Source organism: Lithobates pipiens, unplaced genomic scaffold, assembly GCF_037356315.1.
Source record: "Lithobates pipiens isolate NorthernLeopardFrog02 unplaced genomic scaffold, aLitPip1_a1.2 Scaffold_13, whole genome shotgun sequence".
In the NCBI taxonomy this organism is placed as follows: domain Eukaryota; kingdom Metazoa; phylum Chordata; class Amphibia; order Anura; family Ranidae; genus Lithobates; species Lithobates pipiens.
Window position 1 is genome coordinate 391,251,935 of NW_027507718.1, and position 23,913 is coordinate 391,275,847.

General features: G+C 44.1%; 1 protein-coding gene across 9 annotated transcripts in view; it reads right to left on the reverse strand.

The window, feature by feature from the left end:
• FAT1 (FAT atypical cadherin 1) overlaps window positions 1–23,913 on the reverse strand; it is a 386,437-nt gene that overhangs the window by 280,014 nt on the left and 82,510 nt on the right. For 5 of the 9 annotated variants that reach the window (XM_077477364.1, XM_077477362.1, XM_077477363.1 and 2 more), the window contains exon 1: window positions 9,736–9,968. The exons of 1 other annotated variant lie outside the window; for it this stretch is intronic. In XM_077477364.1, coding sequence (XP_077333490.1) covers window positions 9,736–9,786 — 51 coding nt within the window. In that variant the 5' untranslated portion in view covers window positions 9,787–9,968. Of the gene's footprint in view, window positions 1–914; window positions 1,110–9,735; window positions 9,972–23,913 lie in introns of those variants that run through there. 3 more of the 9 variants (XR_013272342.1, XM_077477365.1, XM_077477360.1) reach the window with 3 other exon arrangements.

Consider the following 23,913-nt stretch of genomic DNA (forward strand, 5'->3'; position numbering starts at 1 on the left):
CGATCACAACAGTTCATGCAAAATTATCCAAATTATTATTTGTACACAAAAAAAAGTGTAACCAAGAGCATGCATGCTTGGAAATGAACGAATATATTACCATACTTTACATCACTTCTGAAGTTGTATGGGAATTTTTTCGTATTTTTAGTAGCCTATTTCAATATTAGACTAGCATGCAAAAAGAAATACGGACGATCGTTGGCGTTATACCAGGCTTTACTGTCCATGTACAGACGACACGCACTGGGACTTTCAGTCCTACAACAACTGGTCCCTGCTTTCCTAAACTAAAGAACGGCTGGAAGTTCACAACCTATGAATAGCTGGAGCACTTCAGAAGGACCACCAGAAATCCGATCGCCCTCAGTGTCCACTATCAGATAACCTTACAAGACAAACTGTTGCCCATGAATCTTGACAGAACTAGGACAGGGTCTCTTTGTTTGGCCTCTAGCACTGAATAGGTTAATGTTGCAATTAGGCTTCCCATTATGTCCTATAGAGTGCAGGCAGATTAGGTATCAGTCTGTCTTGTATTGTTAAAGAGCAATACCGAGGTAATAAAAGTTTTCTTCTTTCTTTCCACCCTAAGGAGAGCCTCCTGTGCTTTCCCAGCTCTCTTGTCCGCCCTGCCCCCATCCTCTGGGATCAGAGCCAGCAGGCCCCCTTACTCACCACCACCCCCCCCCCCCCCTTGCTCAACAGCTCCAGCCAACTAATCTGTCTGCACCCCAACCAATACCCCTCATTTACTAAGCTCCTGGCCTAGGGCATCCCTTGTCTTGTCATGCACCTTTGTGAGCTCCTCACCCCTAGGCTATCCCGACAATACGTTTCTTGGAGATGATACACGACTTTGTCTAGAAGAACTTTTTGCATCAAGTCTAGAAGGTCTTTGATAAACTCTGTACCTTGTCCCGGAATCAGGTCCCTGGTCTGCAGTTGCGTCTACAACCCATGTCGCCTTAGAGGGTCTGCAGGACCTGTATGGTGGTCTACTGAGGAGGACCTGTATGGTGTTTAAGTTTCGTCCTTCTTCTCATTCTTTACTTTCCCCCTCCCCCACCAGGCTCCTGGCTGGCCACATCACACTCCTGGATGTGCGGAGAGGCCCAGGCTAGGAACTATTTTCTTCTTGGCACAATAAACTAAGCTGCACTCTGTGTAAAGCTGCGGGAGCCATGTGGCTGCTGGAAGATTATAGCCCTGTGTGAATACAAAGCATACGCCTAGAATCCTATATCCCAACCGCTGCCAGGACATGCTATTTCCACCCAGCTATGGAGGAAGAAAATTCTACAGTTAACCCTCTGCACACCGAGATTTACCGCCTCAAACAAAAGAAAGCCGTTCTGCGGAAACAAAGAATTCAAACCTGTAGGCACCATTTAAAGGGGTCATTCGTGAAGACCTCTTATTTCAGTACTTACTCGATGTTGCCGAGTTGAATCACGGCTTTTTTTACTCTCTCTGGAACGATATCTATGGCTCTATTGCTGGCTGGCAGATTTCCAAATGAACATTCATACAAAAAAATCTCCTCGGTACATGACTGGACAAATACCGATCAAAAGTACTTCATAAAACGTTTGCTTTTAACAACTGATTTTGTAGTGAACGGGCTTTGCTAAACTAAACCACTGTTCGAAATTTGTTTGAAAATTTATTTGCATCCTTTTTTTCAAATTTTCTTGCCATTTGAAAATGCATATCAATTTATACCCACTAACATTTAGAATAGTGGTCTCCAAGCAGTGGCCCTGGGGCCGGATGCGGCCTTTTGTTTGCACTATTCCTGCCACTGACACCAACAATAGGGTATCTGGCCCTTGAGGCACTTTTCCTGCCACGGACACCATCAATAGGGTATCTGGCCCTTGAGACACTATTCCTGCCACAGACACTAACACTGGGGAATCTGGCCATTGAGTCACTATTCCTGCCACAGACACCATCAATAGGGTATCTAGCCCTTGAGGCACTATTCCTGCCACGGACACCATCAATAGGGTATCTGGCCCTTCAGGCACTATTCCTGCCACAGACACTAACAATGGGGCATCTGACTCTTGAGGCACTATTCCTGCCACGGACAACAATAATGGGGTATCTGGCCCATGAGTCACTATTCCTGCCACAGACACCATCACTAGGGTATATGGCCCTTGAGGCACTATTCCTGCCACAGACACCATCAATAGGGTATCTGGCCCTTGAGGCACTATTCCTGCCACGGACACCAACAATGGAGTATCTGGCCCTTGAGGCACTATTCCTGCCACAGACACCATCAATAGGGTATCTGGCCCTTGAGGCACTATTCCTGCCACGGACACCAACAATGGGGCATCTGACCCTTGAGGCACTATTCCTGCCATGGACACCAACAATGGAGTATCAGGCCCTTGAGGCACTATTCCTGCCACGAACACCAACAATGGGGTATCTGGCCCTTGAGGCACTATCCCTGCCACGGACACCAACAATGAGGCATTATTCCTCCCACTGATACCAACTATTTTTCCCCCCACTGATACCAACTATTTTTCCCCCTGATAACAAAGAATGGGCATTGTTTACTCCCCCTGGGCATAGTCCGGCCCACCTAAAGTCTAAACGACAATAAACTGGCCCTTTCCTTAGAAAGTCTGGAGACCGCTGGTTTAGAAAAATCAAACAAGAGTTCTTAAAACAAAAATGTTCAAGTGTATGGCCAGCTTAAGCATCCAATTTGTCTGATCTTACAACCTGTTGCAACTACTGAGTCAAGTTTAGATTTGTGGTCATAGTGGCGGTCTGCAGACAGTTAAGCCACAATTTTATTGGACCGACTGCCCCCCTTAATCTATTCACCGCAGCTGGAGTGGGTCCTACATTTGCCGCATCCAAGATTATACCCCCTGTTGTGTTCGGCTTCTCGGACAAACACAACCTATTCAAGTAAATAAGACTGCACCGCACGCAGTTGCGTCATGGCAGTGCTATCTTTATAGGGTTAAAACAGGTGGCCAGCTGCCTGTCAAATGCCCTTTAAAAAGTAATCCACCATAGGTCACTTTTCACAGGGCAACGGAAGTGTAAAAGAGACCTTATAAGGGGGTCTCTATGACTGATTTTAAAGAGGAGCTTCAGCCATGTTACAAATAAATGAAAAGTCAGCAGCTACAATAACTGTAGCTGCTGACTTTTAATAAACAGACTCTCACCTATCCAGGGTTCCAGCGCTGTCCTCACCCGGCCCGTTTTTTGCCAGTCTACAGGGCTGGCATGTTAACTATGGGAAGCTGGCTTTGACTCCTTGTGGTTCGCAGCTGTCTTCCCACTGTGCACCCTGTAAATGATCCCGCAGCCTTCTGGGGCTTGTGACTTGTCCCAGAAGGTTGCATAGGGGGAAAGGGGGTCCAAACCTCAGAAGTGGGAGTGGGACCTACCAAACGTAGGTACTTGCTACTCCCTACCCCAAGAAAAAGGGAATCCAAATATGGAGGAGGGGGGGGGTCCAAACTTCAGAAGTGGGAATGGGACCTGCCAAACTTAGGTACCTGCTACTCTCCACCCCAAGAAAAAGGGTATCCAAATATGGAGGGGGGGTCAAAACTTCAGAAGTGGGAGTGGGCACCTGCCAAACTTAGGTTCCTGAACCCCCCGCCCCTCCATATCATGGAGGAGTCCAAACTTCAGAAGTGGGAGCTGGTTCCCATAGGTTCCCGCAACCTAAAAATCCATATATGGTGGGGTTTGGGAGGACGAGTAGAACTGAAGTTTTGTGAAGTTCATTCATGAAGCAGAAGATCAAAGCAGATCTAAACCTGAGAACAACAAAATAAAGTAGTGCAGCTTACTGGTCCTTAGATGTGGTGGCTGCATTAGTTTTTACCCTTTTCTTCAATTTTTTTTTTTTTGAACCTGGTAATCCTGCCTTTCACACACTTCCAGTCCTGGGAAGACAACTATACTGGGCAGCATTGTCACCCCAGGAAAGGGAATGTATTGGGATTACAGAGCACTGTGTTAAGCCTGCATATGACCTCCCGCTCTTCTCCATAACAATTTATGTGCCAAACCGACCACTGGATGCAGAGCACAATCTGTCGTCTATGGTAGCCTCAGGGTTCCATGCTTCGACACCAGGATTTAGGCTTTATGCAACAAGAGAAGTGAGACTCCAGACAGGTATTTCAGTAAAGCGATTTCACTAGCAGAATCCTCCAGAGATAAAATAAGCCAGCCAGCGACATAAGAGAACATAAATATAGGTTATTGGTGGGCTGACCCTTTAACGGCTGGGCAGCCCAGAAATGTTGGCAGCAGTGATCATGTATTGTCCCCTCTCCCAGACATGGGCCACCATTAATTCAGGGGGCAGACATTTGTATACACAGGTGTAAAGCAGACAATGTACAGTTGGGAGGGCGGGAGGGGGACGTTTCATACATCCTGCAGCATAAAACGCTCTAAGCTCGCCATTACAGTCCCATAAATCAGGGAGAAGGACACATTCCCCGGTGCTCAAACACAGGTTTGGAAGTGTGTGCGCTGTTCCTTCCAGCAAGGTCACAGATGTGGGGGGTCAGTGCGCCTTCAATGGGGCTGTCAGGTATCACTTATTGGAATGGTCTGGAGGATGTGCACAGCTGTGATTACTGCAGGCAGAGGCAATACTTCTATATGTCACCTCCACGTCTGTGAGTGCTACATCTCACCCATCGCCTCCTAATAACAAATGAATCAAACTTCCCCATTTTGCAGGGAATGAGAGAAATGCACTGCAAGTGCCCCCGAGAGGATCAGACTGGCAGCCTGTATCAGTGTGATAGAGGAAACGTTGGTCTGACTCACAGGGAAAAAAAAAAAGAACTTTGCTGCCTTGATCATAACACGTCCAGGGATCTGTCGCTGCAATCCTCCTATGAATGGGGGGTGGTAATACAACACAGCGCACAGAATAAAAGCCATGCTTGTCGCCTCCAGCAAGCATACTACTCATTTACAACAGCAACTTTTCCTCCAATTTTATTCTTTTTAAAGCCCCCTCCAGTCCTTCTATGACACATTAGGGGGAGATTTACTAAAACTGGTGCGCAAAAGAATCTGGTGCAACCGTGCATAGTAATCAATCGGCTTCTAACGCGATCCGAAAATTGGACAACAGATCGCACAACTTTTTTTCGCTTGCTAGTCACAAGTAGGGATTGAATAGGTTACTAAAAGTTACAAAAATTCTCCTACGACAGTATAAAAAATCAGAAGTGATGTCATGTGTTGTAATGTATGTGTATCAGTACTGTACTGATTAAATGAAAATTGTACCATCTGGTATCATACGAGAAAAATTTTCATGCTTGTCCGATGGGATAGTATCGGATGAACTGTCGTGATTGGCTATAGAAAGCTCTGTATTAATTTACTGCAACTAGATTGTAAGCTCTAATGAGCAGGGCTCTCTGATCCCTCCTGTATTGATTTGTATTGTAAGTGTACTGTCTGCCCTCGTGTTGTAAAGCACTGCGCAAACTGTCGGCGCTATATAAATCCTGTATAATAATAATAATGACCAGATTATCATATGGTCGATTCGAAAGCGGTATTTTCTGTACGATTTTTGGATCGTGTGTACAGGCCATAACTTCAGCTTGTTGAATTAAAGCGGTTGTAAACCCTCTGGGACCACTTTAACCTACAGGTAAGCCTAGATTAAGCCTTACCTGTAAGTGCAAGAAATATCTCCTTAACCTACGCGGTTAAGGAGATATTTTACGAAAACCGGGCACCGCTGTTTGCGCATGCGTGCCGTAGACAACGGCACAGGTGCACTGAGCGTGCTGCAAGTGAAGGGTCCCATGCAGTCACTGACGGCTCCCGTGCGCATGCACCGGAGTGACGACATCGTGGCACCGACCAGTCATAGTGCCAGAACCGCGGTCCAGGTATCATGGCAGCAACGGAGGACGTGAACGAGGGTCGCTTTGGGGGCTTCGACCTCAGTTAAGTTATTCATAATGAGCTAGTATGCTATGCATACTAGCTCATTATGACTTTGGCTTCCAGGGTATATTTTTTTTTTCCAGGCTTTACCTCCGCTTTAAGTTTTGACAATAAAACTTGGAAGCTGATTGGTTACTTTGCACAGATTCTGTGCACCAGCTTTAGTAAATCCCCCCCATTGTACTCATTATTATTATTATTATTATTATACAAGATTTATATAGTGCCAACAGTTTACGTAGCGCTTTACAATATAAAAAGGAGACAGTACAGTTACAATACAATAAAATAGAAGAGGGCCCTGCTCAAAAGAGCTTACAATCTAATAGGAGGGGGAAATGGTACAAAAGGTTGTAACTGAGGAGAATGAGCTGATGGAAGTGATAAAAGATTAGTTGAAGAAGAGAGAGGCTTCCCTGAAGAGATGTTTTCAGGGATCGCCTGAAGGCAGCCAGAGTCAGAGATAGCCGGATAGATGGAGGTAGAGAGTTCCAGAGGACGGGAGAGGATCTGGAGAAGTCCTGGAAATGAGCTATCAATGAGTTTTATCTCTAATTTCTGAAAACTATGAAACTGATTGATTGTTTTGAAAATACATTAGTCCCTGTTTCTAAACAATGACACCTGCTTAAATGTGCTTAACCCCTTCCTGCTGCTTCCCTTTAACTGAGTCTTAATTCAGGGAAAGGGGGGGTGGGGGTGCAATAGAGTCCCCGATCAATCGGCCACTGACAGTCACAGTGGTCACATGACCGAGAGCCCATCCCATTGGCTCCCAATCATGAATTGAGACCAGGAGTTGTCAGCTCGGCACTGTCCTGGGAGGCATGTGGGCATTAAGGCCGGTCCATGTCAGCAAGAAATGAAACGTCCATTTCGCACTCGAGTGTTTTTTCACAGGTGTTTTTGGGTTTACGGCATCAATTATTTTATTTTATTGTGTGTATTACTGGTGTTCCAGGTAAGTCGTCACTGTCAGACTCCTTCTCTGGTGAAAACAGAGGGCAAACCCAGTTCCCTGCTATGTCACTCCAAACAGACAACTCCGGACGACTGCATGCACCCATGGATATTTGGATGAAAACTTTATTGTATAACAGACAATACATAAAAGCCCCACAAATGCAATCATGGGAGAGGGATGGACGGATTACGCGTTTCACACTCCTTTGCAAACCTTTTGAATAAAGCACTGTGAGAGTGTGAAACGCGTGAACCGTCCATCCCTCCCCCACCATTGCAGATGTGGTGCCATTATGTATTGTCTATTATGCAATAAAGTTTTCATCTGAATATCCATGGGTGTGTAGAAGTCCAGAATTGTATATTTTATTTATTGTTAGCCAATGGAAAGCTAGTTACTAGGCAAGAATACATACAAAAAAAACATGCATTTCGTGTGTTTTTTTTTATATAAGTCTATTGGGGTGAATACATGTGACTTTGCCCCAAAAGCTTGTACTTTATATAATGCCAACAGTTTGCCCAGCACTTTACAACATGAGGGCAGACAGAACAGTTACAATACAATTCAATGCAGGAGGAATCAGAGGGTTTGCAGGGCTGAAATCACACCGCACCAAATGTAGGGCATGAATTACTTTTGAAGACTTACTGCACCCGCATTGCCTGGCACTCCTGTACACGCATCGCCTGGCACTTCTGTGCCCGTATTGCCTGGCGCTTCTGTACCCACATTTCCTGGCACTCCTGTACTCACATTGCCTGGCACTCCTGTGCCCACATTGTCTGGCACTCCTGTACCCGCATTGCCTGGCACTCCTGTACCCGCTTTGCCTGGCACTCCTGTACCCGATTTGCCTGGCACTCCTGTACCTGCATTGCCTGGCACTCCTGTACTCACTTTGCCTGGCACTCCTGTACCCGCTTTACCTGGCACTCCTGTACCCACTTTACCTGGCACTCCTGTACCCACTTTGCCTGGCACTCCTGTACCATGAGGTCTGGTGAGGGCCAACGCACTGTGTTTGCCACTTGCATTTGGGGTGTCATTAACGTAAAATTGAAACCTGCTATAGACTGCAACTGCAGTGCGTTTTAAACGTGGTGTGGTAAATGTGCACGGAACGCAGGTTTCCCGCACAGTGTTCTGGTGAGAACCGGCCCTAAAGACACTCTTTTGCTGCCACACACAGTGTGTGTTACATGGGCAGCAAACAGGTGAAGATGGGGCAAATTACGATACAAATTGGTTACTTTGAACATAAGTCAGTGCTCTATTTCCAGACAATGAGACATAGCGACAGTAATGGTGGCCGTACACATAGAGATCTGATTGGGCGATTCCTCACAGAATCAGAAAATAGGACCGGACTGTGTCATCTATCGATTTGAATTGATCCGATCGTTCTGGACTGAAAATCTGATTGTAGAAAAGTAGATAACTTGATTTAAGTGTATGGCACACTGAACAACCTTTTCAATCTTCCAATCGTTCCATAAAGCTTATCACACACATTACAATCTGATTGCACAATCTGGTTTAGATCTACCAACAACTATGGAATGCAAGTCCCTGATTGGATAGGTTAGGTAGGTCTTCATATAACAAAGATTTGATAGATGTAAAGTTGATTGTACAAAGATTGTACAGCCGATGATAATTTGTAGGGTATATACAATCATTCCGTGTATGGCAACATTGGGGGAAATGACCAGACCCTTCAAAGCCCTCCAGAGGGTACAATAAAACTCTTCTAATCATCTAATTCTAAAAGAATGCTTTCTAGAAGCCCAGACAGTCCTTCTATGGCACATCGTACCGCTGGTGAGGATGTGGCACCTTCTCACACACATCGTTACTTTGTATACAAAACACACATCTGTTTATAAACAATGAAACATTTCCAGACAACCCCCGATCTGCGACCCCCAGAGGGGACTATATAGCGCTGTATGGGGGGAGCGCAGTACCACGTTGTGCACAAAGACTGCGATCACACATCGGCACACACACATCGATCTGTACAGGAGACCCGACATACACACAGGGATCGCACATCCCTCCGACACCATCGCCTACACCCTCCGACACCACTACATACACAGGATCGCACATCTCTCCGACACCATCGCCTACACCCTCCGACACCACTACATACACAGGATCGCACATCTCTCCGACACCATCGTATACACCCTCCGACACCACTACATACACAGGATCGCACATCTCTCCGACACCATCGCATACACCCTCCGACACCACTACATACACAGGATCGCACATCTCTCCGACACCATCGCCTACACCCTCCGACACCACTACATACACAGGATCGCACATCTCTCCGACACCATCGCCTACACCCTCCGACACCACTACATACACAGGATCGCACATCTCTCCGACACCATCGCCTACACCCTCCGACACCACTACATACACAGGATCGCACATCTCTCCGACACCATCGCCTATAGAAGATCGCAGATCCCCCCGACACCACTACATACACCCTACACAGGATCGCACATCTCCCGACACCATCACCTACACCCTCCGACACCACTACATACACAGGATCGCAGATCCCCCCGACACCACTACATACACCCTACACAGGATCGCAGATCTCCCGACACCACTACATACACCCTACACAGGATCGCAGATCTCCCGACACCATCACCTACACCCTCCGACACCACTACATACACAGGATCGCAGATCCCTCCGACACCACTACATACACCCTACACAGGATCGCAGATCTCTGCACTCACCATGCTGCTAGAAGCGATGTATTCCCCAGGTCGGAGGATTGCAGTCCACATTCGCACAACTTTCACCGGTTCCTCTTCTTCCGAATCCTCACCATAGCCCCAGCGATGTACAATCCGGAGTCCGGCCGATGTCCGGGGACGATGGTGTCGGACGGGTCATGTCTATAGAAGTGGATGAAGTTGTGCGGAGTGCGGGGCTTCTCCTCCTCTACTCAGTGCTGGGACAAGGCTGACATCACATCCTTCCCCACCCCCAACACTTCTATGGACTCCATCCTACCGCACTCTATTCTTCTCTCCCTACTGCCTGCAGGGAGGCCGAGACATGTGGCTGCATGCTGGGAGCTGCCTACAACTCACCACCACACACTGGGGGCAACCAGACCCATCACTCTCCATATACACAGCAATGCTGATCGGACATATACACAGCAATACTGATCGGACATATACACAGCAATACTGATCGGACATATACACAGCAATACTGATCGGACACATCTGGACACATACACAGCAATACTGATCATATTGGACATATCTGGACATATACACAGCAATACTGATCATATCGGACACATCTGGACATATACAAAGCAATACTGATCAGATCGGACACATCTGGATATAGACCGGCAATTACTCACTAGATCTGGCTGCACTTCCAGACACATAGGGGGCAAAGAATCAGTCATGCGATGACAGAATATACACATCAATACTGATCAGATCGGATACATCTGGATATTTAAAGATTATTACAGATCAGATTGGAAACCTCTGGATATAAACAAGTAAATAAATCAGATCAGAGACATATATATATATATATATGATCAGTATGTATGTGTATATGACCAGTGGTGTCCGATCTGATCAGTATTGATATGTATATTGCCAGATGTGTCCAATCTGATTCATATTTATGTGTTTGTGGCCACATGAGACCATCAGATCAGATATACATACAGCATTATCGATCAGAGCGAACACATCTGGCCATATACACATAAGTACTGATCAGATCGGACAGCACTGGCCATATACACATAAATACTGATCAGATCGGACAGCACTGGCCATATACACATAAATACTGATCTGATTGGACATAGGTCATATACACATACTTACTGATCAGATTGGACATAGGCCATATACACAAATGCTGATCAGATTGGACACCACTGGCCATATACACATACATACTGATCAGATTGGACACCACTGGCCATATACACATACATACTGATCAGATTGGACACCACTGGCCATATACACATACATACTGATCAGATTGGACACCACTTGCCATATACACATACATACTGATCAGATTGGACACCACTGGCCATATACACATACATACTGATCAGATTGGACACCACTGGCCATATACACATACATACTGATCAGATTGGACACCACTGGCCATATACACATACATACTGATCAGATTGGACACCACTGGCCATATACACATACATACTGATCAGATTGGACACCACTTGCCATATACACATACATACTGATCAGATTGGACACCACTGGCCATATACACATACATACTGATCAGATTGGACACCACTGGCCATATACACATACATACTGATCAGATTGGACACCACTTGCCATATACACATACATACTGATCAGATTGGACACCACTGGCCATATACACATACATACTGATCAGATTGGACACCACTGGCCATATACACATACATACTGATCAGATTGGACACCACTGGCCATATACACATACATACTGATCAGATTGGACACCACTTGCCATATACACATACATACTGATCAGATTGGACACCACTGGCCATATACACATACATACTGATCAGATTGGACACCACTGGCCATATACACATACATACTGATCAGATTGGACACCACTGGCCATATACACATACATAATGATGTGATTGAATACACAAAAAGCACTTAGACTTTAGAACAACTAAAGAAAAGCTAGAGCTGGGCAGGAAGGAGTTAAAGTAGTATTCAACCCTCAGGGTTTTTTAGCTTAAAGTGGAAGATTATGCACATTACAAACCCCATAGTCCATAGACTATCTCTGGAGCAAGCAGGAGAGGGTGGCTACCTTCCTACATAGAGAGACCATGGAGAAGGAATGTAGTCACCCAGGGATAGAAGTCATATCCAGGGCTGGTACAAGGATTTTTGACACCCTAGGGGGAAGCTTCATTTTGCCCCCCCCCCCCTAGAAATGGGGCTCAGGTAAGTAATTAGGGGGTGCTGGGGAGGGTGCTACACACAGAAGGTTTTTTTTAATTAAAAAAACCTGCCTTTACAACTCCTTTAATGCATAGAATGCATTAAGATAAAGAACCTTCTGACTTTACAACCACTTTAAGAACACATACTTCAACAGATTTTATATTTTTATTAAATCAGATTTTACTGTCACTTTAAGGGCTCATTCACACCATAACACTTTCATGAATTCATGTGCGTTGCCTTCTTTTATAATGTGTTGGCATGCATTTTGCATGTATTGCATTTGCTTTTGCTTTTTTTTTGCAATGCCTCACATTTGGACGCATTCCGTTGCACTGAAAAAAAAGTAGTGCCCGCCGTACTTTTTCTTCAGTGCTGGGCAAATGCAACACAATGCAACATGCTCGTGTGACTGGCATTCATAGTGAACCATTATATTTTTTGGTTGCCATGCACAGGGAATGCGCTCACAAATGCATCTGGTGTAAAAGAACCCGAAGCCCTACCTAAACAATCCATTCAGTTTGTAACTAATCATTCAGGATCCAGTATTACATATATTGGCAGATCTAAAGTAGATTGTATCTAATCATTCAGGATCCTGTACTACATATATTGGCAGATCTAAAGTCGATTGTTTAATACAAAGGTGTATGACTGGCAGGTGATTTACAAGGGGGGTGCTGTGCATGCATGACCTGCCTGGCCTTGGGTAATAAGATCCCAGCTGGTGGGTCCAGGGACAAGCACTCTGCCCAGCCCAGTATTCTTACTTATAAGGAGAAGGGAGGGGGTGCTCCCTATGTATTGGAGAGCCATGTCTCTGGGTGCCTTGAAACAAGCATGCTTGGCAGATCTTCAGCCCATAGACCCTGGAAGGTAATGACACAGACTGGCCCAATCCAGACCCTTTCAGCACTTCTATCACTTGGTATTCATAGAAAAACAAATGCCTGGCTCAACCACCCAGCTGTGTTTACAGCTGTGGGAGGAGCAGAGGAGAGGCGCAGGCGGGCATTGCCAACGTTACATACAGGACTGAAAGGACACAGAAAACTTTCCAGCCCCAGGACAACAAGCAGAGAGGAAAGAATTTCCCTTCAAATACTTCCAGAATTTTTTTTATCAATTATGACCATCAACTAGGAAATCCAAGGACAGAGTCATGCAAGTTCTTTGTTTCTGGTTAACTAAAGCTTGCCATACACTAGTAGAGATTCAAACAAACGTTCATACAAAAACTTGTGTCAATACATTAGACAATTTCATTAGAGGCGTGATCAGTGTTATCTAAAAGAATTTAAGCTTTTAACTAGGGATGCACCGATACCGAGCTCTGCAGCTTTCATTGGCCCTCTTATAACTCACCCCCCCCCCCCCCCACCTGCCTGGCAAACTCTCACGAAAGTGAGAGAGGGAGCTGTGCATGATGTCATAAGCCTTGGCTAATGACCAGACAAGAAACAGAAAGTGGGCTGTATAAGGTATTTACTGGCAGAAAAAAAATTTCCAAAGTTAAAACAACAAGGGCAGAAGATTTAATAGATGGAAAGTTGAAGAAATGACTGAAGGTCTGCTTTAAATGTGGTGGCTACATTCATTTTCTTTTTTAGGATTTTTTTCCTTTATTCCACCCGGAGATCTGTCTAGTAACCAGGGCTGGCGCTACCACTAGGCAAACTGGGCAGCTGCCTAGGGTACACTGCTGCCTAGGGTGCCCAACCACTGGTGTTCCTACTCTCTTCTCTCTGAAGCAAACAACTAAGTCTCAGCATCAACAGGCAGCCGCCGCTCCGTTTGCACATAGTATTAGAGGCACAACGGCGAAGGAGGACTGTGTCCCAAATGAATGGATGCAAGCAAACATTCATTGATGGGCGCTGGTGAGGCTGCATTTGATGGGCGCTGGTGAGGCTGCACTTGAGGGGTGCTGGTGAGACTGCTTTGATGGATGCTGGTGAGGCTGCATTTGATGGGTGCTGGTGAGGCTGCATTTGATGGGCGCTGATGAGTCTGCATTTGATGGGCGCTGGGGAGTTTGCATTTGAGGGGTGCTGGTGAGGCTGCATTTGATGGGTGTTGGTGAGGCTGCATTTGAGGGGTGTTGGTGAGGCTGCATTTAAGGGGCGCTGGTGAGGCTGCATTTGATGGCCGCTGGTGAGGCTGCATTTGATGGGTGCTGGTGAGGCTGCATTTGATGGGCGCTGATGAGTCTGCATTTGATGGGCGCTGGGGAGTCTGCATTTGAGGGGTGCTGGTGAGGCTGCATTTGATGGGTGTTGGTGAGGCTGCATTTGAGGGGTGTTGGTGAGGCTGCATTTAAGGGGCGCTGGTGAGGCTGCATTTGATAGCCGCTGGTGAGGCTGCATTTGATGGGTGCTGGGGAGGCTGCATTTGAGAGGCGCTGGTGAGGCTGCATTTGATGGACACTGGTGAGGCTGTATTTGATGGGTACTGGTGAGGCTGCATTTGATGGGTGCTGGTGAGGCTGCATTTGATGGATGCTGGTGAGGTTACATTTGATGGGCGCTTCATTAAAAGGGTGGGGTACACATGGGCAGGGCAAAGGGAGTGGGGTCAGGGGTGGAGCCAAGGGGGGCGCAAAATGAGGTTTCAACTAGGGTTTCAAAAATCTTTGCGCCAGCCCTGCTAGTAACACACTTCCTGTCTTAGGGTGTCTGCACTCTGGATGGAGGAGCAATGGAGCCACCCTTGGAAAGGAACATTGGAAGTCTAGGGGACAGTAGTGTTCAATGTAAAATTAAAAGTGTAAATTGTCAGCACTTAATATGGCAAAAATATATATCATAGTATCAAAAGAAAACAATAAATGAAAGTGTCACGTAAAAAGAAATCAATTCTCTGTGTCTTTGGATGTGATACTTACTGGCTGAAGCACAGTGGCACTTTGTGGAATAGAAATTCACAGAAGAGAAAAGAAAAGGACTCTTTTTATTTTTTAAGAGCACTTTTATTCTTGGCACAATAATAAGGTTTCCAAGCACATTGATTGAGACTTATATTTTATGCACAGTTCTTTTTTTGCACATTGATTGACACAGAGATGTTTTTTTTATACATTTAAATGTATTGTTTTCTTATGATACTATGAGATATAATTTCTGTATATATGAAGAGCTGCCAATTTTTAATTTGATCTTAAAGCGGAGTTCCACCCACTTTTTAGTCTTCTCCTCAGTAGGTGCGATCTTTGGCATTAAGTCTGCAATGGGCACTTATTTATTTATTTATTTATTATTTTGTTAGCTTACCAGGTTTCCAAGGTTTTCATTATCTCTTCCGCTTTCTCCCATCCGCGGCTATGTGCGTAATATCCAGTGGCGCCCTCTCTCCTGGGAGATGGGTGTCATGATTCCCAGGAGTCAGTGAGCATCGCCGCTCAGCAGCGCTGCGAGTTGTGCATACTGCGCATGCGCAAGATCGGGCAGCGCATGCTGGTTATTCAGCAGCACTGTATCCCGGAAGAGTATCCTTGTAGGCTGCGCATGCCCACAAGCCAGATGGAACCATGCAAGAAATATAAGGTTAATTTTAAAAAGAAAAAATACTAACAAATATAGCGGCGCTATTAGTAAGATTACAGCATAATGCAGCAAGATTGCAGCATTGCATTAGGATCACCGTAACAGATGGCTTTAGAAAAAAAAAAAAGTAATAAGTCGGTGGAACTCCACTTTAACCACTTCAGCCCTGGAAGAATTTACCCGCTTCCTGACCAGAGCACTTTTTGCGATTCGACACTGCGTCGCTTGAACTGACAATTGCGCGGTCGTGTGACGCTGCTCCCAAACAAAATTGTTGTCCTTTTTTCCCCACAAATAGAGCTTTTTTTTGGTGGTAATTTGATCACCCCTGCGGTTTTTATTTATAACTATAAACAAAAAAAGAGCGACAATTTTGAAAAAAAACTATTTTTTTTTACATTTTTCTATAATAAATATCCCCAAAAATATATAAAAAATATTTTTTTTCCCCACTTTGTCCCAATATGTATTCATCTACATATTTTTGGTAAAAAAAAAAAAACGTGTATATTGATTGGTTTGCGCAAAAGTTATGGCGTCCACAAAATAGGGGATAGATTTATGGCATTTTTATTATTATTATTGTTTTTTTTTTTTACTAGTAATGGTGGTGATGGTTGACTTTGCATTCTTTCTTGTTGAATAATTTTATTTTATAGATTATAATAAATTACAATAAATCAGTATTGTAAAAAAAACAAGTTTCACAAGATAAAGTCAAAGCACACAATAAAACTTCTTGTGTAAATAAAAGCTAGTAAAATAAGGATAAATTATATTATATAATGAGATATTATATAATAAATAATGTATTGTGTTAGAATATTCATATAAAAAAAATAAAAATAAAATAAAACATACAAAATAGAAATTAAATTACAATTATAATATCAATAGTCAGGTATAATTATGGACGCTAAATGCTAAAAAGGGGGTTATGATTAAACAATAATATAAGGTATTATGAAAGACTTTGCATTCTTTCAAGAGAAGAGATCATCAAAGGGACGGAGGAAATCAGTCCACATTCTACTTCTGTCTGTCCTTCTTTGTCTTTGTTTTTTGCCCGGTGATCATGGAGGAAAGAATGTAATCCTCTCTAAAGAACAAATATTTGCTATGTCAGTCTTCTAAGTCATACTCTCCTGTCTATCCTCCAATGGGTAACAGTACAGGAGGCAGAGATGTACAGATAACATGATGGTCAGCAGATCTCCGTCACTATGACAGATGAATGTCTTCCCCCCGAATTGTACTGACATATTACTTCCCTGCCATCCCTACTCGGGAAAATACTGCTAATCATATTATACTGCCTGTCTGTGAAAAGGTCCCATATACCGATCTGCATTCTTCTACAGCGTGCAGGTAGAGCAATAGGTAGGTTACAGGAAGTGTGCAGGAATAAAGTGCCAGCTGTCCACCATAAACCGGTTTCTCTGCTCTATGATGGGTCAATCATTAACCCCAACCTTGCAATCTTTTATCTTTCTAAAGTGAACCCGTGGTCAGGATATGACACATAACAATACAAACTGTATGCAAAAAAAAAATGGTAGATCTCTGCAATTAATTCCCGTTTCCATAGTACAGAAAATACCTGTTGATCCTGCCAGAAATCCAGTGAGCTCCAAATTTTCTAAGTTGCTTCTTACTGATGTACACTATATTACCAAAAATATTGGGACGCCTGCCTTTACACGCACATGAAATTTAATGGTATCTCAGTCTTAGTCCATAGGGTTCAATATGGAGTTGGCTCACCCATTGCACCCATTGCAGCTATAACAGCTTCAACTCTTCTGGGAAGGCTGTTCACAAGGTTTAGGAGTGTGTCTATGGGAATATTTGACCATTCTCCCAGAAGTGCATTTGTGAGGTCAGGCACTGATGTTGGATGAGAAGGCCTGGCTCACGGTCTTTGCTCTAATTCATCCCAACCCAACCCCCACACCATAATCCCCCCCCTCCACCAAATGATTTGGACCAGTATACAAAGCAAGGTCCATAAAGACATGGATGAGTGAGTTTGGGGTGGAGGAACTTAACTGACCTGCACAGAGTCCTGACCTCAACCTGATAGAACACCTTTGGGATGAATTAGAGTGAAGACTGTGAGCCAGGTATGTACCCCACAACTACAACTGCCAAGGGCCTTTCCCTACACACAGGGGGGGTTGACTTACTAAAGGCAGCAACGCAGTTCACTTTGCAAGAGAATTTTCATTTAGCAAGGGAATTTTCCCTTAGCTTACTGTATGAGGTAAAGCTCTGCTGATTTCATCCAAACATGTGCAAGCAAACATATTGTTTTGTATTTTCTTTGCACTTGATTGGGTATTTTTTTTTGCAAAGTGAATTTTCAACGCATTCACTTAGCTAAGAAGAAAATTCCCTTGAAAAACGATCAGCCTATTTGCCTTTAGTAAATCATCCCTGGTGCATGGACAAACTCTTGGGAGTCAGGGCAGCAGCATTGTTTTCCTGGGAAAAAAAAAACAATAGTTGAATGTGAAAAGAGGCAAACAGGGTTTGGGATGGGTGGAGTTCTGTAGTTCAGCAGAGGAGAACGCAGACAGTGCTATAAACAGTGCTTGGAATTGAGAAGCTGTCTGGCTCAGGCAAAGACTTCTGTGTTTCTGCTGCAAATTGTGGGAGGAACTGCTCCACCGTACCTGCACCTACTGAGGTCAATGAGGGTTTATATGAGAGCACATTTACTGCATGCTAGGTACAGTATGTAAATACTCAAATGCCCCCAGGGGACAATTTATCCAAAAATAAGCTGAGATTTGGTAGATGGTGAAGAGTAAGGATGGAAACACACTTTACTACTGTTGCAGAAAAAGTTTTTAAATGGCACTCTGATGCACTTAGAGAAGCACAAATCCAATGCACATTAGTAGCAGTGCACTGTTACACACGGTAATGCACTTCACTACACATCATGTGTTGTGATGCCAAAAGTAGTGCATGTCCATTTGTTTCAACATTTTGATGCATTGCCAGCCTATTCATTTCAACCTTAATTCAGCCTCAATGCAGCCCATTGAAATGCATATTAATGGGCTGCCATAATGGACAAAAAAGTCCATGCTAAAATGACTGTGAACGATCACCTTGTAAAACAAACAATTCGGTTTAAAATAGAAATGAAAGGCAAAACATTTGTGTCTAGATCTAAAAAAAATATAAATACCTTTCTTTTCTACCTTTTTTACTAGTGATCACATCCCCTCAGTTCTCAGCTGCATAAGAGCTGGGGGGAGGAGAAGCAGCAGTACACTGAGCTTCTTTCTAGTGACAGGCTGTGCAAGGGGGGGTCAGGCCAAGTCTGATCATTGAAGAGCAGGCTAAGTTCCCAGCATAGCTTTAAAACTGACTACTGTGTGCTCTCATTCCTAGTGTGGTCAGTTTTTAATAGGAAAGCAGAGGAAGCAACAAAAAATGAGGAGGATACTTAATCATACAAGTACATGGTACAGCAGGCACACACCAGGAATATGAAGTGTTGGTTTTACATATTATTTAATGCATGTGTGTAGCACAACACAACGGAATGCCAAATATGCCCCCAACCTACCATTTCTTACATCCTCTGTATAGGTAAGACCTCTGCACTTCAGTTCCTTGGTCTGTATCTCTGCTTTGGATTACCACTTTCTGCGTATAATCAAGAAAAAATAATTCAGGGCTTGACTCATTCCACCCATAACTAAAATATCACTTTTGTGGGGGGGCTTTATTTTTTTATACTATGCAGCTGAAGGAATGAGACTCCATGGCGGGGGTGGTGGAAGGAAATGACTGCTGTGAGATATCAAAGCTAATTTCTGTGAATAATATAAGACAGTGACTGATTCAGTCATCCAGAGTCCAACCCATTGCTGACATATCAGTTTTGCATAAAGTGACCTTTTAATATAATTTAGTCACAGTTCTCTTAATAATGAAAAGAATCCTTATCCGGAAACTTCCATCTCCAACATATTGTATTCTAATATCTATTTCTGTAATTAGGTTACAGAGCAGCTTGGTATGGCGATGTTTGTGTGTATTTTATAACGCCCTGGTATCAAATCTAGATGTATGAAGCCAAATAAGACAGTAAATTCAATTGTATCCATAAGCCAGCATTCAACGTCTTTGGAAGTTTGTGGCATTCCTGTTTATAGAGATCCAGGGACGCTGGGGGCCACAAACAAGCATTGTAGGGTCAAATTACCCATGGAGCCTCCAGTTGGACAGCTGCTCTTTAAACTACCGGAAAGCCGGCAGAATGGGCCTTCTTCCACCACTTCTCTTTATCGCTGAATCCAATAACGTTAATGCTTGGTGACAAGTCCACTTTGAACATATTAACCTCACAACTGTTGTGGCTTCAACAAATATTCTGAAATTATGAAACCAGGCAGTTTTGATCGTCATTAACTCATGAAACAATGAAAGCTGAGACCACGCAAAAAGGTTTGAAGGATATAAAGCTACATATATGCAGCCATAAGATTAAAGGCACAAGTCCTTGGACTTTACTCACAGAAACAATGATGCAACTAGATATTGTCCATAGACCCATTCAGGGCAATGTTAGCCAACTAGTGTCCCAAATCTAGCTGGGAGTGACATGTGATTGTATGGGGCCAAAATTGTCTATAAGTATCTGGGCAAAGCAACAGTTTTTTTTAAAGCAGGACTCTGGGCGGCACAGTGGTGTAGTGGTTAGCACTCTCACCTAGCAGTAAGAAGAGTTGCTGGTTCAAATCCCAACTGAAACACTACCTGCCTGGAGTTTGCATATTCTCCCTGTGCCTGTGTGGGTTTCCTCCCACACTCCAAAGACCTGCTGGTAGGTTAATTGGCTTCTGTCCAAAAACAGCTCTAGTATATGAATGGGGAATTTGGATTGTGGGCTCCTTGAGGGTAGGCTGTATGTGTGTACTTAGTTCTAGCTATTTTACTGCTCCTCCTCTGGTTACAATCAGCCAATAACATTCATCATCATCATTATGACATGCAGGTAGGTTAATTGGCTTCTGCCCAAAATTGGCCCTATTATGTGAATGGGGACCTTGGATTGTGTGCTCCTTGAGGGTAGGGACTGATGTGAGTGTGCAATGTACAAGGATAGGGACAATTGTAGACACTCACTCAGGCTGGACTGGTGTCTTTATTCAACCTTACTAACTATGTAACTCCATCTTCTCTTTTTAACCACCACAAGCCTTGTCCCCACCATAAAGCCTCCCACCCTTGCCATTTTTCTCAATCAAAAATTGCTTCTTACAAAAGGTTTTTCCTGCAGTCCTCTGGCTGGTTTGGTGAGGTAATGGATTGTTCCTTTTCTTTTTTGGTGACAGATGGTTCATTCTTCTGTGACATTTAGTCTTGGAGTATTGCAAGACCAAGTTGCATGGGCAGTACGGTGGTTAGCACTTTTGCCTGGCAGCAATAAGGGCTTTGGTTGGAAACCCAACCACGGCACTACCTGCCTGGAGTTTGCATGTTTTCCATGTGTTTGCATGTGTTTCCCCCCACACTTCAAAGACTAGGCATGTGTGGTTCATTTCATTCTGAATTAATATTCGGACACATTTTTCATTATTTGGAGATTCAGATATATCCAAAAACCCGAATTGCAATGTTAACCAATTTTACTAAATGCTCTGAATAACGAAACTAATTTCGTAAATTTTGGAAATTCAGACTGAAATTCGAATCTAATTTTACATCGAACTCCAGTCCAAGTCTAAAGCCCCGTACAGCCCAGTAATGCCCGTACACACGATCGGATTTTCCGATGGGAATTGTGTGATTTCAGGCTGTGGAAAATCTCAACGTGTGTATGTTCCATCGGACAATTGTTGTTGGATTTTCCGCAGACAAATGTTGGATCGAAGGTTTTAATATTTTCCCCGGACAAATGTCTGTTATAGGATTTTCTGAGCGTGTGTACACAAGTCTGTCAGACAAAAGTGAAAAGTACAAATATGCATCGTCAGAAGCAAGGATGAGTCAGAAGCAGTCGGTCTTGTAAACTAGCATTCATAATGGAGAATTAACATTTGTGGTGTGGCAAATTAGGAATTCTTGAAATGGAATAATAATGAAGCTGCTTTGCCGATGATTTTGATGGAGTTATTGCATACAAATATTCAAAGGCTTTTTTTTTTTCTAGTGATATCAAGAATAATATTAATATGCTTTTTTATTTTTATTTTTTTTATTTTTTTTGGGGGGGGGAAAGTTACCACAAGATCCATTATACATCTTTGACACTATTTTGGGACCATTGACATTTATGTAGCGATCAGAGCTAAAAATAGCCACTCATTACTGTATAAATGTCACTGGCAGGGAAGGGGTTAACACTAGGGGGTGATCAAGGGGTTAACTGTGTCCATATGTGTGTTTCTAAATGTTCTAACTTACTCCAGGAGAAGAAAGAGTGTTGCTCTTACTTAGCAGGAACACACAATCGGTCTCCTTTCCCCTGACAGAACCGGGATTTATGTGTTCACACACACAGATGCTGGTTCTTGCTCTGTCACAAACAAACACGGGTGCCCGGTGGTCATCGCTCCCTCTGGGCACACGCATGGGCTCCGGAGACACGCACATGGCTGCAGGGACATGCTGCAGTGCCCACCAGTGCCACCTATAAGTGCCCATCAGTGCCACCTAACAGTGCCCATCAGTGCTACCTATCAGTGCTCATCAGTGCCACCTATCAGTGCCCATAAGTGCGGCATATTAGTGCCTCCTCATCAGTGCCACCTCATCAGTGTCCATAAGTGCCGCCTCATCAGTGCCCATAAGTGCCACCTCATCAATGCCCACCAGTTCAGCCTATCAGTGCCGATCAGTGCCGCCTTATCGGCGCACATCAGTGAACGCGAAAAAGTAAAAACATATTTTTTTCAAAATGTTTGGTCTTTTTTTTGTAAAAAATAAAAAACTCAGCAGTGATTAAATACCACCAAAAGAGAGCTCTATTTGTGTGAAGAAAATGCTAAAAAAATTGTTTGGGTACAGTGTAGCATGACCGCACAAGTGTCATTCAAGGTCCGACAGCGCTGAAAGCTGAAAAATGGCTCGGGCAGGAAGGGGGTATAAGTACCTGTTAGGGAAGTGGTTAAATTGTTGGCCAGTGTAGAAATCCGTCTTTATTGGTTGTTGTTGTAAAATCCACCATTACATTGGTTGTCAGTGTAAATTCTTCATTACATTGGTGATCAGTGTACATTTCCCTTTACTTTGGCGGTAAGTGTAGAATTGCCCTTAAATTGGTGTTCACTGTAAATCCCCCTTTACATTGGTGGCCAGTGTAAACCCCCCCTACATTGGTGGTCAGTACAAATCTCCCAGACAATGTTTGTCAGTGTAAATGCTCTTATTACATCAGTGTCAGTGCAGAAATCCCCGTTTATATTGGTGGGTGGCGTAAAATCCCCCATTACATGGTGGTCAGCACAAATCCCACCTCACATTGGTGGTCAGTGTAAATCCCACCTTACATTGGTGGTCATTGTAAATTCCCCATTACATTGGTGGTCAATGTAAAATCCCCCACTATAAACTTGCCAAAGATTTCCAGCTTTGCTCTACATTATTCAGAATTTGACACAGTGTACTGCCTCCTAACTAATCCCACCCCCACCACTGCCACTGATCCCATCAACCCCTCAGCATTGCCAATGATCACCCCCAACCCCCCCCCCCCATCCTGGGCCCCAACATTTCCACTGATCCCGAGAGTGACCTGATTCAGTAAACTACTATTTTATTGTATGTCTCAGACAGGGGCAGACTGACAACTCATGGGGCCCCCGGGCAATAGGAGATTATGGGGCCACACAGTAGACACAAACACACACACACACAGTATACAATCACACAGTATACACAGACGACATGTTTCTATTGGCTGAGAAGGTACTGGAGAGTTGGGGCAGCTATAATCTCAGGATTTTTAGACCAAAAGGATGTCGGTAAGGGACATTTCAGAGACAGATGTAAAAAAAAAACCCACAAATTTTTACATACTGTCCCTGGTTTACTGAGGCTGGCAAGCCTGATGGGGCCCCCTAGTGGCATGGGGCCCTCGGGCAGTGCCCGAGTGGCCCAATGGTGAGTTTGCCCCTGGTCTCAGAGCAGATAGAGATCGAAATTCCATGATGGAAGGGGGGTCCAAGAAAATGTTTGCCCAGGCTCCAATCAATGTTAAAGGTGGCCCTGCTCACAGCTGGTCTCCGAAAGCATTTTGTTAAGCACTTTGTAGCTTCTCAGCTCACACAAGTGACAGATGTATCATGTCCTTTACTCCCCCAATATTCTGTAGGGCTTTGAGCACACAAGTTCATTAAAAATGAGGATATTTGTC